The sequence below is a fragment of the Cnephaeus nilssonii genome (assembly GCF_951640355.1).
Source record: "Cnephaeus nilssonii genome assembly, chromosome: 5".
NCBI classification, from domain to species: Eukaryota; Metazoa; Chordata; class Mammalia; order Chiroptera; family Vespertilionidae; genus Cnephaeus; species Cnephaeus nilssonii.
The window spans coordinates 95,752,553-95,767,816 of record NC_137076.1 but is presented as its reverse complement, the minus strand read 5'-3'; the positions used below and the strand labels follow the sequence as shown (position 1 = coordinate 95,767,816).

At 47.8% G+C, this 15,264-nt stretch overlaps 1 protein-coding gene across 2 annotated transcripts in view; it reads left to right on the top strand.

Annotated features, from left to right (window-relative positions):
* Positions 1-15,264, top strand: part of ATP10B (ATPase phospholipid transporting 10B (putative)) — a 187,755-nt gene that overhangs the window by 134,110 nt on the left and 38,381 nt on the right. For both annotated transcript variants that reach the window (XM_079772877.1, XM_079772878.1), the window contains 6 exons: positions 568-653; positions 1,963-2,069; positions 5,742-5,873; positions 7,685-7,812; positions 9,339-9,591; positions 11,067-11,305. In XM_079772877.1, the coding sequence (XP_079629003.1) occupies positions 568-653; positions 1,963-2,069; positions 5,742-5,873; positions 7,685-7,812; positions 9,339-9,591; positions 11,067-11,305 (945 nt within the window). The remainder of the gene's footprint in view (positions 1-567; positions 654-1,962; positions 2,070-5,741; positions 5,874-7,684; positions 7,813-9,338; positions 9,592-11,066; positions 11,306-15,264) is intronic.

The window sequence follows — 15,264 nt, the reverse complement described above, 5'->3', positions numbered from 1 at the left end:
AGTGCTGGTCTAGCGACTCTACCCTAGGCATTTCTGGTTGTCACACTGGCGAGCATGCGGCAGGCATCTGGGAGATAGAGGCCAGAGATGCTACTAAACATCCTGAAAAGGCATAGGACACGTGGTCTCTGGACATGGGAGGTTGTCCAACTTTTCTCTGCTGTCAATCCAAATTTTATTTGCATCTAGGTTCTCCTCTTTCATGAGGATTTAACTTTTTCTTCTAATGCATGACAACTATTACATTGTGACAAAGCAGGGATTACCTTATTCACAACGATTAGCTCCCCGATGATCTATTAAAAGTAGATCCCTCCAGACTGTGGGGCCTCAGAGGGAGGGTAGGGGAGGGAGGGGGTAAAGGTGAGAGATCAACCAAAGGACTTGTGTGCAAGCATATGCGCCTAACCAGCGGTTGGGGACAACAGGGGGGTGGGGGCATGTGTGGGGAGGGGTGTGGGATGGGAATGGGGGCATGAGGACAAATATGTGATACCTTAATCAATAAAGAAATAAAAAAAAAAGTAGATCCCTCTTAATAATCTTGTGACATCCTCTCTCTCACAGGAGGCCCAGTTCAAACCAGAACACTTCCACAACACCATCGTGTGTGAAAAACCCAACAACCACCTCAACAAATTTAAGGGTTACATGTAAGTATCTCGTACGTGCTGCTAGTAAATATCTCCTCTTCAGCGAGAAACATTTTTTCCTTAAAATGGCCAAACAAATAAGCATTCGGGTCCTAAGGAAATGTCTTTCTTTTTTATCACAAAGAGCAGCTAGAGAAACCTCAGTGAAAACCGCAGGAGGTTTGATGTCTGTGGCCTGGGTTCCCGAGTCCTATGATGCCCCACGTTCTAGGTGTGTGGCTGAGCCTTGAAGAGTCAAATAAAATAACATCAGACAATGTTGTTTATAAACACAGTAAGGAATAATTAGTATTAAAGGATATTTTTAATTACAATAGAGCACTCTAGAGCCAGGCTTCCTGGGTTTGAATCTCTGCTCTGCCCCTTACTATCTCTCTGAACTTACCTCAGTTTCCCTATCTATAAAGTGGGTACAGTCACATGACCCTATCTTACAAGGCTGTCATGATGATTGAGTTAATACATTTAAAAAATACACATATACCAGCCCTGGAAAAAGAAGTATTGAAGACCTAGAAGGAGAAAAAGCCCTAAAGGTTCTGATGATTATTTTTCTTCACCCCAGTGCTGTGGGGAAGTTATGTTTAAACTTCTGAAAGCTCCCAAAGGAAAGGCATCAGGGTAGAAGAAGGGCCAGACACGGGGTAAAACCTGGTGTTAGTTGGACTCAGAATTTTCAAGTGTGAGGCAAAAATGTCCAATCTCCTTGAGCCTGGAGCGAGGAAAAAAAAAAACCTCCATCCCGCTCTAAGAAGTCGCCTCCCCTACATGGCACCAAGTCCCCTGCCCACCTCCCTGGAGGTCTGTTTATTTTATGAGACGGAGCCAGAGGAGGATAGTGCAGGAGTGAGGCCAGCGAGAGAAGGAGCTGGAGGAGAGGAGCCCGCAGCTGCCCTTCCTGACCCAGCTCACATCCAAGAGGCAGGACCGCCTGGTGTCGGCTGTGGACTCAGACGGTCAGCTTGTGCAGTTGTGTCCCCGCAGCCAGGTGACAGCAAGCACGAGACCACAGCCTGAAGGGAGCACAGGCGTCCCTGTAGGGCCAGAAGCCAGATCCCTTTCCGGTGGGGAATGAGGATTTCCTTCGGGTGGGTCATTCCTCTCACAGCCCAGCCCCCCAGGAGCTATCAGGAGTTGCACTTGAACATGGAGACTAGATTCCAAGTTAATACCCCTCTTCTGAAAAAGAGGGAGGATAGGGATCGTGTTCACTCACTGCTTCTAGTTCTGGGATGCCACGGAGATACCATTGTGCCAGTGATGGCATGGAGAAGCCACCAAACTACTCTCCGTCTTTCCTCGTCCCCAGGGAGCATCCTGACCAGACCAGGACCGGCTTTGGCAGTGAGAGTCTTTTGCTCCGAGGCTGCACCATCAGAAACACCGAGGTGGCTGTTGGCATTGTCATCTATGCAGGTCATTGTCCCTGGACCGTTTCTTTGGTCCCTCTCTACCTTCCCTCCTCTGTCCCCTCCTCCAAATCCATCTCCACGAGGGGAAACTCACATCAGTTCTAAGGGGTAGAGTCACATAACTTCCCATTTCTCAGCTAAGCAAACTGAGGCTGGAATCACAGCTGCTCACTCGGTCCACAGGAGGCATGTTAGATTCCAAGTTACTGTCACTCAACTGAACAAGACAGGGAGGGAGAGTCCTGCTCCTTCACCTCCAATGGGTTTGTGACACTAACTATATAGGCAAGATGAAGTGTATCTTATTGAGCCTGAGGAATAACCTCATCAAACTTAATAACTTCACCTTTTGTGCCTCGGCTTCCTCATCTACCCATGGGGAAAATATTTGTATCTGCCTCATAGAGTACTTGCGAGGATCAAATGACCCAACACATGAAAAGCACTGCATCTAGCACGTAAAAATGTGATGGGTTTTCATTGTGTTTTGCAGTTATTATTATTATTTTTATTCATCTTATGGCTGCGGTTATGATGGTGTGTCTGACCTTGCCACTGCCATTTTGCTTTCCAATTAAAAAAATAGCAACACATCTTACAATGAAATCTAAAGTCTTATGGCTACTGTATCCCTGGGATCTAGAACCTGGTGCCCCATGGGTTCTCAATAAATATCGGTTGTAACGTTGACAATTGCAGACTTCTTCCTCTGTAGGGGCAACACGGTCTCCCCGAGGTGTCTACTTTCACTGGAGGACTCCAGAATACATGTCTCTGGGTCTTTTATTCACTAGGATACCTTGCTTGTTGTTTTGTTTGATTTGTTTTGGTCTGAGTAGAGCCCCACTTTTGATGGACATAGAAGAGCATTCTAAACATCAATCTACCCTAAGATTCATTTTTTGGGACTGTCAAAAAAAAACAGGTTTTTAAACAAATAATGACACAATCTAGCTAGCTTTCCCTAATTTGGGGGAAGGAGGGGTTGTATTTGTCAGTTCAGGTGACTGTTTTGAAGGGTCTTTGGTAATGAGTTCAGTGCCATCTGGTAGACCCACTAAAGGTGAGCTGTGCAGCAATCCCTGCCCCAGCAACAAAATCCACATGGACTTAGATTTGCTTTTCTGAGTGATCAGAAACAAAGGAGAAACTCTATGTGCATGATGGGAATGATGTATGAGGGGACAGGTTTAGAGAGAGCTCACTGTGGCTCTGGGCGGGGTGGGGGTCAGGCTGCCTGGGTTCAAATCCACTCACCAGCTCACATTCCAGTGCTAGCTGGCTAAGCTTTCGACATGGGTGCACTAAGAGTTCCTATCTTGTAGGGGTATGAGGTTCAAACAAAATGACCTGTGAAATGGGTTAGCACATATTAGGTTCTCAAACAGTATGAGCAAAAAGAGTGCTAATTATTTTCGGTGTTATTATCTAGCGCAGGTGTGCTCAATCTTGGCACGATTGACTTACAGGGCCAGATTGCTCTTGGTGGTGGGGGCTGCCTTGTAGGATGTTGAGCAGCATCCCTGGCCTCTACCCACTAGATGCCATTAGTACCACCTTCTCAAGATGTGCATCCACCACTTCTCAAGCCATTGCCAAATGTCATCGGGGGAGTAAAAACCCCCTGGTTGAGAATGACTGGTCTAGAGTCTCTCCCTGGACAATACGGACGGAAAAAATAAGAGTATCCTCGGTATCAAAGGCCCAAAAAAGCCAAACTGAGCTTTGTAGAGGAAGAGATCCAGTGTGGAGGTGTGTACCCCTACTGTGTACAAGGAACGCATTGAGGTACTTTGTGTATATTAATCCACTCCCCCGCCCCAAATATATACACAACCATCATCTCCCATTTTGCAGACAAGGAATTGAGTTGCAAAGGGAATCATTCACTCAAGGTCACTTGTCTTCTGGTATTAATTGCACTTAACCCAAGGTCAAGTATCTGCAGAGTCTAGCTCTGACTCTAGAGCCCACATTCTAACGGCTACACCATGCAGCTTCCCCGCCTTGAGTCCAGCTCTTGTCAAAAGAATAGAGGGATCTAAGTGGTGAGGAGCAGGTGTTTGAAGAGAATGGTCCTGGGACCCCGTGTATGGGGTGACCCTGAGGAAGTCAGGAAGGCACAGTGTCGTCAGCACCATCAGGCTGTGCTCACTGTGCCATGCAAACCCCCTCACAACTGCAGTGACTCAGGTCTAATTTAATAAGCCTAGAGTTTGCTAGTCCTGCTGTTTTGTTGCCACTTTAAATCCACAGGGCAACTAGCTAAACAGCATTAAACCCATTCACCGCTGGAGCTGATGTATTCATTTTCTTTAATTTTGCACAGAAAACATGTGATTGGTGTTTTTTAATTTGACTGCTAAGGAATACAGCATGGTAGTTAAAAGTTAGCAGCCCTAGAGCAGTGGTCGGCAAACTCATTAGTCAACAGAGCTAAATATCAACAGATTGAAATTTCTTTTGAGAGCCAAATTTTTTAAACTTAAACTTCTTCTAATGCCACTTCTTCTAAATAGACTCACCCAGGCCATGGTATTTTGTGGAAGAGCCACACTCAAGGGGCCAAAGAGCCGCATGTGGCTCGCGAGCCACAGTTTGCCAACCACAGCCCTACAGGACAGGCTCTGCCCAAAGACAGAGTCTTGGCTTGACTCAGCAGCTGGCTGTGTGGCTTGGGTACCACCAGGGGCTGCTTGGAAGGAGAAATAGGCTGGGAATTAGAACCCAGGGTTCTCAGTGTGGCTCTGGTGGTCATTTATTCTTTCTTTATAGGCAGGTCCCTTCTACTTTTCTCCAACTAGAAAAAGGGCTGGTTGGGTGAGATTAGTAGTTTTCAAATGTTGTTGTCCTTTCTTTGAACAAAACATTATGCATGCAGAACTCTGAGACAGGAGTGGAGCTGTACAGATTTAATGTTGGGGTGGAGGCCTTTGGCCCTGGCCACTCTTACCCGAGCAACACCAACACCTTAGGCAAAGAGACAAATATGAAAATTACTGGCCCCAAGCAGTGTCCTACCCCAAGGCCTTGGCACCTACTATTCCTCCAGCCTAAAACCTTCTTCTCCCAACTCTTCTCTCCCTTCAAGTCTTCCTTAAATGTCACCTCTTCTGAGAAGCCTTCCCTGATTATGTTTTCCAAAACCATCTCTTATTATTAGCCCTTTGTTTATTGTTTATGTCATGGGACTTATTACTGACTGCAGTTATCTCATGTATTTGTTTCCTTGTATATTTTCACCAGAATATGAGTCACCTGTCTTGGCAGTGTATTATACCACCACTAGCCTATAACAGTGCCTTTGTGCAAATTAGAAAGAGCCCTCAAAACAGTTAATTGTCATTTGCCAGAAATGTGTCATAATAAACTTATAAATCTATGACAACTACAAAATGAGGGGAACCTCTAGGTCTGTGCAGGGCACAACCTGAGCATGGTAGCTCTGTCCATGCCCACCAGTGGCTGGCATGTCGGGATGCTCAATAAGTACCTGCTGACCAATTGTGAGAAGCCTCTCCAGCGGTTCTCAACAGCCTCCCTGAGGCAGGACAGAGGCAGGTGAGAGCAGGAGGCCCCTCTGTTACTGTGGGCTCCTGTGAGCAGAGCCAAGGCTATGGTCCAAACCAGAGGCAAATGGGAGGCAAGAGACTGATAACCTCATTTTTGCTTGCAGGCCACGAGACGAAAGCCATGCTGAACAACAGCGGCCCGCGGTACAAGCGCAGCAAGATCGAGCGGCGCATGAACACGGACATCTTCTTCTGCATCGGGCTCCTCTTCCTCATGTGCCTCATCGGAGCTGTAGGTATGGAATGTTCTGGAAAGAACAACACACAGTGCCACAGTAATCTTTTTTTTTTTTTGGCGGGGGGGGCAAGTTGCTTCAACTCGCTGAGCCTCAGTTTCCTCATCTATAAAATAGAGTTCATAAAAAATAAAGCTTCCTCTATATGATCACAGGATGCCAATGTGAAATCTCTTAAGTGCTAATTACACAAAATATTAGGAATATCATCTGTCATTTATTTGCTCAAGAAATACTGTCAGAAGTCAGACACTCTCTTAGCGTGAAGGATAACAAGGCCAGCCCATCCCAGCTCCTGGTCCAGCAGGAAGGAGCCAGCACGTGGACAGGATCCCTGACAGTCTGTCCCCTCAGGGAGGGCTGCGCACAGGAAACTAACGTCAACTTACTGGTTTAACAGGGGTGGGGAACTGGCCCATGGGCCATATAAGGCCAGTGAAATCACTTGGTCTGGCCCTGCCAAGGCATTAGGGGTGAGTTCATTAAGTGCTGGACCAAATAGAGCAGGCTAATGTTTAAGTTGCAGGAACCACTGGCTGCCTTTGCTTCAGGGCAGGTTTGTTTAAGCAATGTCGGGACTGGAAAGGACATTTGAGATCGTCTCACTGTGTCCCCAGAGAAAGGAAGTTAATGGTTAAAAGGTCACACAGTGAGATAAGGTGCAGGCAAGCCAGAATCAGCTTGGCAGACTGCCCAAATGATACATAAATTGGGAAAGTTATGGGAGGGGCAGAATTCTGTTCTTTCTGAGAAGAATGACTCACACACAGCGATGGGCCCCTGTAGGAGGTGAAAGCGCTCAGCGAGCTCCCTTCCCGGTTCTTTATCACACGTTCACTTGGACTGTGTGAAGGTGGTGGCTCTTTTTTCTTAGCCCAGAATGCATGGGGGACGTATAGAGGGTGGGTAAAGGTTGTCAAGACTCCCAAGCCAGGCACTTCCCATCACACAACTGGAAAGACCGTGTGTCCCTTTCTCTATTCCCAACCCCTATATCACAGAATGTCATGAAAATGTAAGCAATCCCCATGATACTCTCCTCTGGCAGGACAGACTTAATGCCTCCCAAGAGACTGACATGTAAGCTGTATGAAGGACTACTTCAGAGCTAAATGAGCGCGTGCACACACACAGCTATATTATATAGAACTAGAGGCTCGGCACACGAAATTCGTGTATGGGTACAGTCCCTAGGCCCCGCCTGCGATCAGGGCCATCTTCCCCAGCTGCCTGCAGCCAGCCCCACCCCCCGCCGCCACCCACCCCTGGTTCCCTGTTTGCCATCAGGTGATCGGAGCCTGCCAGCTGGGAGGAGGAACTGAGAGGTCAGCTTTTCTGCCCACTTGCCAGCCCCGCCCCCCACTGCCACCCACCCTCGGGCGATCAGAGCCTGATGGCCAGGGGGAAGGGACCGAGAGGCCGGCCATTCCCCCCACTCGCTGGCCCCACCCCCACCGTGGGTTGCCCTCTGTGTGTGGGGCGACCCACAGCAGGGCTGGGACCTTGGCCTAGAAACGCCCACATCCCCCACCACTCACCCCTGGCTCCCCATTAGCCATAGGGTGATTGGAGCCTGCCAGCCGGGGGAAGGGACCGAGAAGTGGTCAGTGTGCCTCATAGTGACTGGTCAAGCAGTCATTCTGGTCATTCTGCCATTAGGGTCAATTTGCATATTACCCTTTTATTATCTAGGATAAGGGTGGACTCCTCCAAAGCATACTCATGTCTAGGAATAGGTTAAGGGCTGATGTAATTGACCAACCTTGGAACTAAATGGAGATTCTGTCTCATCCTCCTTTGCCTCCTCTCAGGTCACAGCCTCTGGAACGGGACGTTTAGGGAACACCCTCCCTTCGATGTGCCGGACGCCAAGGGCAGCTTCCCTCCCCTTGCCCTTGGGGGCTTCTACATGTTCCTCACAATGATCATCCTGCTCCAGGTAGGAGCTCCTCTCTGACGAATGGCTACGAAGGCCTGTGACAATACCATAGAACTCTGTGAAGGAAAGTTCAGTGCTGGCCCCAAGAAGGAACTGCCTGGACTGAGATGGGGAAATGTCCATTGCTTTCTTGTGGGCCTTTGAAAGTATTCCCATTTGGGTTCATGTCAGGACCAACCCTGCTTTGTGAGGGGACCCTCCCCTGAGATAATCGTGGAGAAAAATATTTATTAGGCTTTTCTATATAAGAGTAAGATTACAGCAGTGACCCACGTGTGCCTGGCCCTTTGCCGGATACTGAACAGGTGAAACCTAATAACTGGGGAATAAGAGAAGATAAACTAGCACAGAGAACTGCCAAACCCTAAATACTGAGAGGAAGAAACCACAGATTAGTGTTTTAGTATTTTATCACTTGAGATTTAAAAACACAAGGGGAAGGGGGGGCACTGACCCTATAAGGAGAAAGAAACAAAAACACAGAGAAACTACATGAGAGAAGGAGAAAAAAATGTACAGGCTCTATAAGAAACTACAATCTATGAAAAGATGATGCAGCTTCATCTACACTCAATTTCTTGTACTACTTGAGGGTGTTTCACTGTCTTCTTACTGGTGAACCCTTTTGAATCATTAGTTCATTCATTCATTCATTTAGCAGAGTGATCCTTTTTTACGTGTGAATCAGGTCATACCCCTGCTCTGCACAGACCCGACAGTGATTTCATATCCTCCTGAAGTAAAGTCCAAAGTCCTTACTGCTGCCAACAAGCCCTCAATGATCTGGACCCTGACTCCCTCCCTGTCCTGTTCACTCACATACTTACTCTCACCCCCCAACACCCCGCCCACTCGCACTGCCCAGCAGCTGCCCGGAATGCTCCTCCTCCCACAGATATCCTCAGGACACACCCTGTCTTCAAGTGTCTGCTCAAAGGTCATGGTTGATAAGAGTCCCTCCCAACCATCACCCACTACCCTCTTTACTTTTTCTTTATGAGACTCACCACTACCCAGGGTATATTTGTTTGTTTGTTGGAATTCGAGGTCTTCAAGGCCAGGGATTCTCTTCTGCTCACTGCCATGTCCAGGACCTGGAATAATATGGGACTCACACAAAGCGCTCAATAGATAATAGGTATTGAATCAGTGGCCAGTAATCAACAATGGGTCTGAACACCTGTAAAAGTGGGAGGCCGTCTTCCATGGCACTGGGATCCAGGAGGAGTCGGGGGACTCCAGACAGAGGCACGACCACTCCTCACCCGCTTCCCGCTCTGCATTAAACAACCAATGGCGAGTGCCTGCCTCATACCGACACCCCTGCCTGAAGAAGGCATATCCCCTAAGAATGTCAAGGGAGGCCTGAGGCACGGACCTTTGATTTCCCAGAGAAAGTCCATCGCGCGAGCGGACCTCAGCTTTCCATTCAATGCCTTTGCCTCCCATGAGAGAGGGTCCTGAGAGAGGGTCCTGACACAGGGAACCAGCCTGCCTTCTGACTACCTGGACTCGGTCTCTTGCAGGTGCTGATCCCCATCTCCCTGTATGTGTCCATTGAGCTGGTGAAGCTCGGGCAAGTCTTCTTCCTGCACAACGACCTCGACCTGTACGATGAGGAGACCGATCTGTCCATCCAGTGTCGAGCCCTCAACATCACGGAGGACCTGGGCCAGATCCAGTACATCTTCTCCGATAAGACGGGGACGCTGACCGAGAACAAGATGGTGTTCCGGCGCTGCACCATCGTGGGCAGCGAGTACTCGCACCAAGAAAACGGTACGAGGCCTCCCGGGGGGCCCCCATCCTTCTTACTGAAAGAATCGCCTGCTCTCCTAGAGGATGGGTGATTAAAGACATCATGCTGGCTCCCCACAGAGGCTGTGTGGCTTGTGGAAAGTAGCTTCCTGTGTCCCTGGGGCTTCCTGGTCACAGATCAGTGCTGTTCTCATCACCTGTGAACCTTCAAGTGTTCACAAGGCTGTCAGTGATCTGTGTGTGGCCCTCCAGTCGCTTTGTCCTGCGCCATTTACACCCAACATTGTTACCTGTCAGGAGTAGCCTGGGGACATGTCCCAATTATGCGCCCAGGTTTAAGAATTTCTCGGGTCACCTTACCTGAGAGGACAGGCCAGGTCTAGGCGCATGGTCAGATTTGATACACCTGGGAAATGCCTTCCATGCTCCGGGATCTCTTGAAAGCTTCCGCTGAGCAGATATGGCTATAAAGTGCGCAGACTGTCATCTTGTATGGACTAAAGATGGCCTGTAAAGCTAACCTGATCCCCTCAGCTCCGTCCCCCATACACACACACACACACACACACACTTTTTAACTGAGAGAAGAAACTCTCAAGAGAGCAGCATTCATTCTTTTGAGTATGAGGAATGGAGAAAGAGAAAGGAGGTGATATTATATTATAGGGAACCCAATTCCCTTTGCCATGATGGTAACCATTTTTGTGGGACCTTCTGATCCTTTCATAAAAAAAATTTTTTTTAATTGATTTCAGAGATGCAGGGAGAGGGAGAGATAGAAACAGCAATGGCCCTAACCGGTTTGGCTCAGTGGATAGAGCGTCGGTCTGAAGACTGAAAGGTCCCAGGCTCAATTCTGGTCAAGGGCAGGTACCTTGGTTGCGGGCACATCCCCAGTAGGAGGTGTGCAAGAGGCAGCTGATCGATGTTTCTCTCTCATCAATATTTCTAACTCTTTCCCTCTCCCTTCCTCTCTGTAAAAAATCAATAAAATATATTTTTTTAAAAGGGAAAAAAAAGAAACAGCAATGATTCACACTGGGGATCGAGCCCACAACCCCAGGCATATGCCCTGACCAGGAATTGAACCATGACCTCCTGGTTCATAGGTCGATGCTCAACCAAGCCACGCTGGCTGGGCCCTTCTGATCCTTTTTAATAATAAAAACAGCTACCATTATCAGTACTTAGAGTATTCCAAGACTCCAAACCAACACTTAGTGTTCAGTACTTTTTTTAACCCCCTATCTGAGGAAATGGAGGCATGGGAGCCACAAAGCTCAGAGCCACAGAGCTAGGAGGTAGCAGAGCCAGCATCTGCACCTGTGGGACTTGGTTGCACTCCTTTCTCCAGTCAGGGTAGCCAGCTCCCTGCTTGCCAGAGCAGCACATTGTTCTTCCTCAGTGTTCTTAACCCCCACTTCGAGTCTGGGATCACCCCAGCCATGGTCCAGCCCAGGTATGACAGGGGCAATAACAGGACTCCTTCCCCACAGCCAAGCGACTGGAGATCCCAAAGGAGCTGGACTCAGACAGTGAAGAGTGGACCCAATACCAGTGCCTGTCCTTCCCGGCCAGATGGGCCCAGGGCCCACCAGCAATGAAGAGCCCAGGAGGCGTCCAGCCTCTGAGGAGGTGCCAGAGTGCCCGGGTACCCATCCAGGGCCACTCCCGACAGAGGTCCGTGGGGCGCTGGGAAAACGCACAGTCTTCTGTGGCCTTCAGCAGCTCCATCGTAAGTCCCTGCCTCTTCCTCTTTGAATTGCAAGCGGCCTCTACTGGGGAGGGATGGAAGGGGGCTCTGGGGTGTGAGAGACAAAAGACAATAAAAACCCTGAAGGGCTCTCCAAATGCCAGCCCTTGGTCTTTTTTTTTTTTTATTGAGGTATTATATGTGTACATATCTTACCATTACCCCCCCCACCCCACACCCACACATGCCCTCACCCCCCAGAGTTTTGCGTCCATTGTTTATGCTTATATGCATGCATACAAGTCCTTCGTTTGATTTCTTATCTACCCCCCCTCTCCCTAACTTTCCCCCTGTAATTTGAAAGTCTGTTTGTTGCTTTAATGTCTCTGTAACTATCTTTTTGTTCATCAGTTTATAATGTTCTTTATTATCCATAAATGAGTGAGATCATGTGGTATTTTTCTTTCATTGACTGGCTTATTTCACTTAGTATAATATTCTCCAATTCCATTTTTTTTTAATATATTTTATTGATTTTCTACAGAGAGGAAGAGAGAGGGATAGAGAGTCAGAAACATCGATCAGCTGCCCCCTGCACACCCCCTACCGGGGATGTGCCCGCAACCAAGGTACATGCCCTTGACCGGAATCGAACCTGGGACCCTTGAGTCCGCAGGCCGACGCTCTAACCACTGAGCCAAACCGGTTTCGGCCAGCCCTTGGTCTTGTATGCAATCCTCATGAGTGTTTTATTGGGCATGCACACTTCTTGTTCATTTCCAATGTTTAGTATTTAGAAATTGGGAGATTTCACATAAACATAGATTTCTGGCTTCTGTTTTTAAAAAATGGAATTGGGAAAATTCTTCGCACTAAGCCAGCATTTCCCTGTGGAAGAAATTGGCTTGAATTAAAGAGTCGACGCCATTTAGTCTGGGCATGTAATCTCTAGTTCATCACAGTTTCTGCCCCACTTCCATCACTGAGCCGAGGGCCAGCGGCATGTCCATTATGCTCGTTTTTCCAATAATACAGTTAAGAGGAAAGAGAAATATTTGCCATGCCCCCGTTTCTATAAAGTGGAAAAACAAAAGATAAGCCTACAGGTTTATGCATTTCAAGAAAAATGGGAGAATATCTTCTTCGTGATCATCAAAAAGAGCCTTCAGTTGTTATGAAGCAAAAACATCAACGTCAGAACTACCCAGCACAGTCGCTCCCTTAGGTTAACTGCCCGGCCCCTGTGGTCCTTCAACCCTGCAGCTTGCTGCATGTGGTCCCTTCACATCTGATCCACAGGGACACCCGTCACTAACTGTCCAGGGAGCAGGTGAAGAAATTGAGTTTCTTCTACAAGATCTCACAGCATTCCCTGGGAGTGAAGGCCAGAACTGGGGCCTCTGGCTCCTGCCCGTCTGCTTTCCTCTGCACCTTGCTCTTTCTCTAAGAGACACTGATCTAGAATCTTCTGTTCTCACAGAAAGGCCACAGGGAACCCCAGCTTGTCTTTTAAAAAGTCACAAACTTAAAGAGAAACCTGAAGTGCTAGTATGCCATGATTAGAAAATACGATTTTCAAAATGATCCTTTCGGTGAATTTCCTTCCAGGCTTTTATTTCCCCCATTAATACACGTGCATAACTCCATATATGTAACATTTTTGCAATCCTGGCACATATAATTATAGGTTCTAGGTTTTTTGGATCTGACAAGATGTCAGAAGCATTGTTCATTTTGCTGCCTCCTATTCCTAACCCAGGACTGTGCTTTCTGACTGCAACAAGGAAAAAACGCTGGGAGTCTGTGCGTTCCGGGTTGTTACTTCTGTAACTCTGAGTACAACATTGAGTTAACTCTTTCCTGGCCAGGTAGCTCAGTTGGTAGAGCGTCATCCTGCTACACCAAGGTTGTAGGTTTGATCTCTGGTCAGGGCACATACAAGAAGCAACCAATGAATGCATAAATAAGTGGAACAACAAATCAATGTTTCTCTCTAAAATCAATAAACAAAGTTGAGTTAACTCTATTTTGTTATTATGCACAGACATGCAACATTAGCAAGGATCAAGCGATAACAATGTGTTAAGACATCTGATGTTCATAAACTTGCAAGATGAATTATCTGTAGATGCCTTTAGGAAGCTCTTGGATTTGGTGTGTTTTTTCCCTGTGTTTTTTTTCCCCCCAAATGAGATAACAACAGAACCTCCATATTGTCAAGTCTTTCTCTTATTTAATTCTGTCCCCTCTAAATGGAATGCCCTTCCCCCAGCTCTTTACCTAAATATTTGAACCATGAATTAGTGAATTCTCATTAGGCATGGGTTGTAGGTCTTGCACTGTGTGTGTCTTTGGCACTTTCCAGTTCTAGACACCATGGGTGGCCCATGTGCCTGAGAATGTCTCTGCCAGGACCCGGGGGGAGAGAAAGGAGCCTTTCCTCGGTAGATCTCAGTTGGGGCTCACAGATTCACTGCCCCCTGTTCAACCTGACAAATCTCAGTCACCCAGAAAAACTGCAACCCTGAGCCAACCCAGTCTAACTTCTATTCGGGGCCCTTCACTGCTTGCTGGTCAGTGAAAGGGACACATTAACCTCTGAGCTATATCCAGATCCTGGATGTCACCTCCCGCCCTCACTGGCACTCTGAAAGGCAGTTCTAAGTTCATTCCAGAACAATAAGGAAATTGACACACAGATTAAGAGCCAATTCTTGTTGTCTAGGCAGATGCGGATGGTGACGCGTTCTCTTTACGAGCTGCCACATGGGTCATTCTCCAGCCTGTTTGCTTGAAGATCTGGGGTTAGTGGGACAATAGCATCCCCAGATAGGAAGGGCACTGGGCTAAGGGTCAGGAAACGTAGGTTCTCATTTCAGCTCTGCTACTGGCTTGCTGGGTAACCATAGCAACACGTCAGACCCCTTTCATTCCCTTTCATTACCTGAAAATAATTTACTTAGAACTCTCACCAGCTTTCTAAAACTCAAATAACATAATGTTCGTGCTGACCTGCAAGGTCCCTTCCAGCTACGCGTTAGACACGTTTGGGGTCATCTCAGCTCTACCATTATTAGCTCTGTGGCTTCGGTCAACTTGTCCAGCGGGAGGCCTCCACATTCCCATCACTGTTCTGCCTCTTGAGCTTCTTTGGATGATTTAATTGTTCAAATTATGCATTCTAGATGGATGGGTAACTAATCGCAGTTTAAGTCATCTTTCTGAAAGAAAGCTCTCTGTTTTGGACAAATGATCCCGTCTCTGGGGACATGTGGTGGTGCGGGGGGAAGAGGGGATGCGCGGGAGGGGGTAATGAACATCTTTGTAATATGCAATGCTGAGCCCTCTCCCCTGAGATACTGGCCTATTTGGTATATGGTAGCGCCTGAGCACTCATGTTTTTATTTCTGATGTTCTAGTGAGCAACCAAGATGAGGACCTCTGTAAGCATACCACCACCACCACCACCACCACCACCACCACCACCACCCCACCACACCCTCGGCTAGGAAATAGTCTACCTTTGGCTCAGATAGGCTCCTTCTCCAGCTTGGAAGGCATTGGCTGAAGGGGGTGGTTTATGTTGCCTTAAAGGGCTCTGACTACCTGTAAAATATCTGTGGCTGGCGTGGCAGATCCTGGAATGAGTCCATGGACCATGTTGGGGGCAGCCCCAGAGGATCTCCTGGTACACACACACACACACACACACACACACACACACACTTCTTGGCAGGTTCCTGAACTTGCCTCTCTGCCACCTGCCCATCTGGCAGTCAGCTGGTCCCATCATCCCCTGGCACCGCCAGGTCTGTACTTCCCTTTGTAAACACCGTCAGAACTTGCCTCTGAATCCCCCGGGGTGCCAAGTCGTGACGGAGCACAGGGCCACGTTCTAAAGGAGCCCGTTCTTGGTCTCCTTGGCTCTTGGCTCTTAACCAAAAATAAAATGAGTATCAACAGTAACAACAAAAGCTGGCTTCTTTCTTTTACTACAAAGA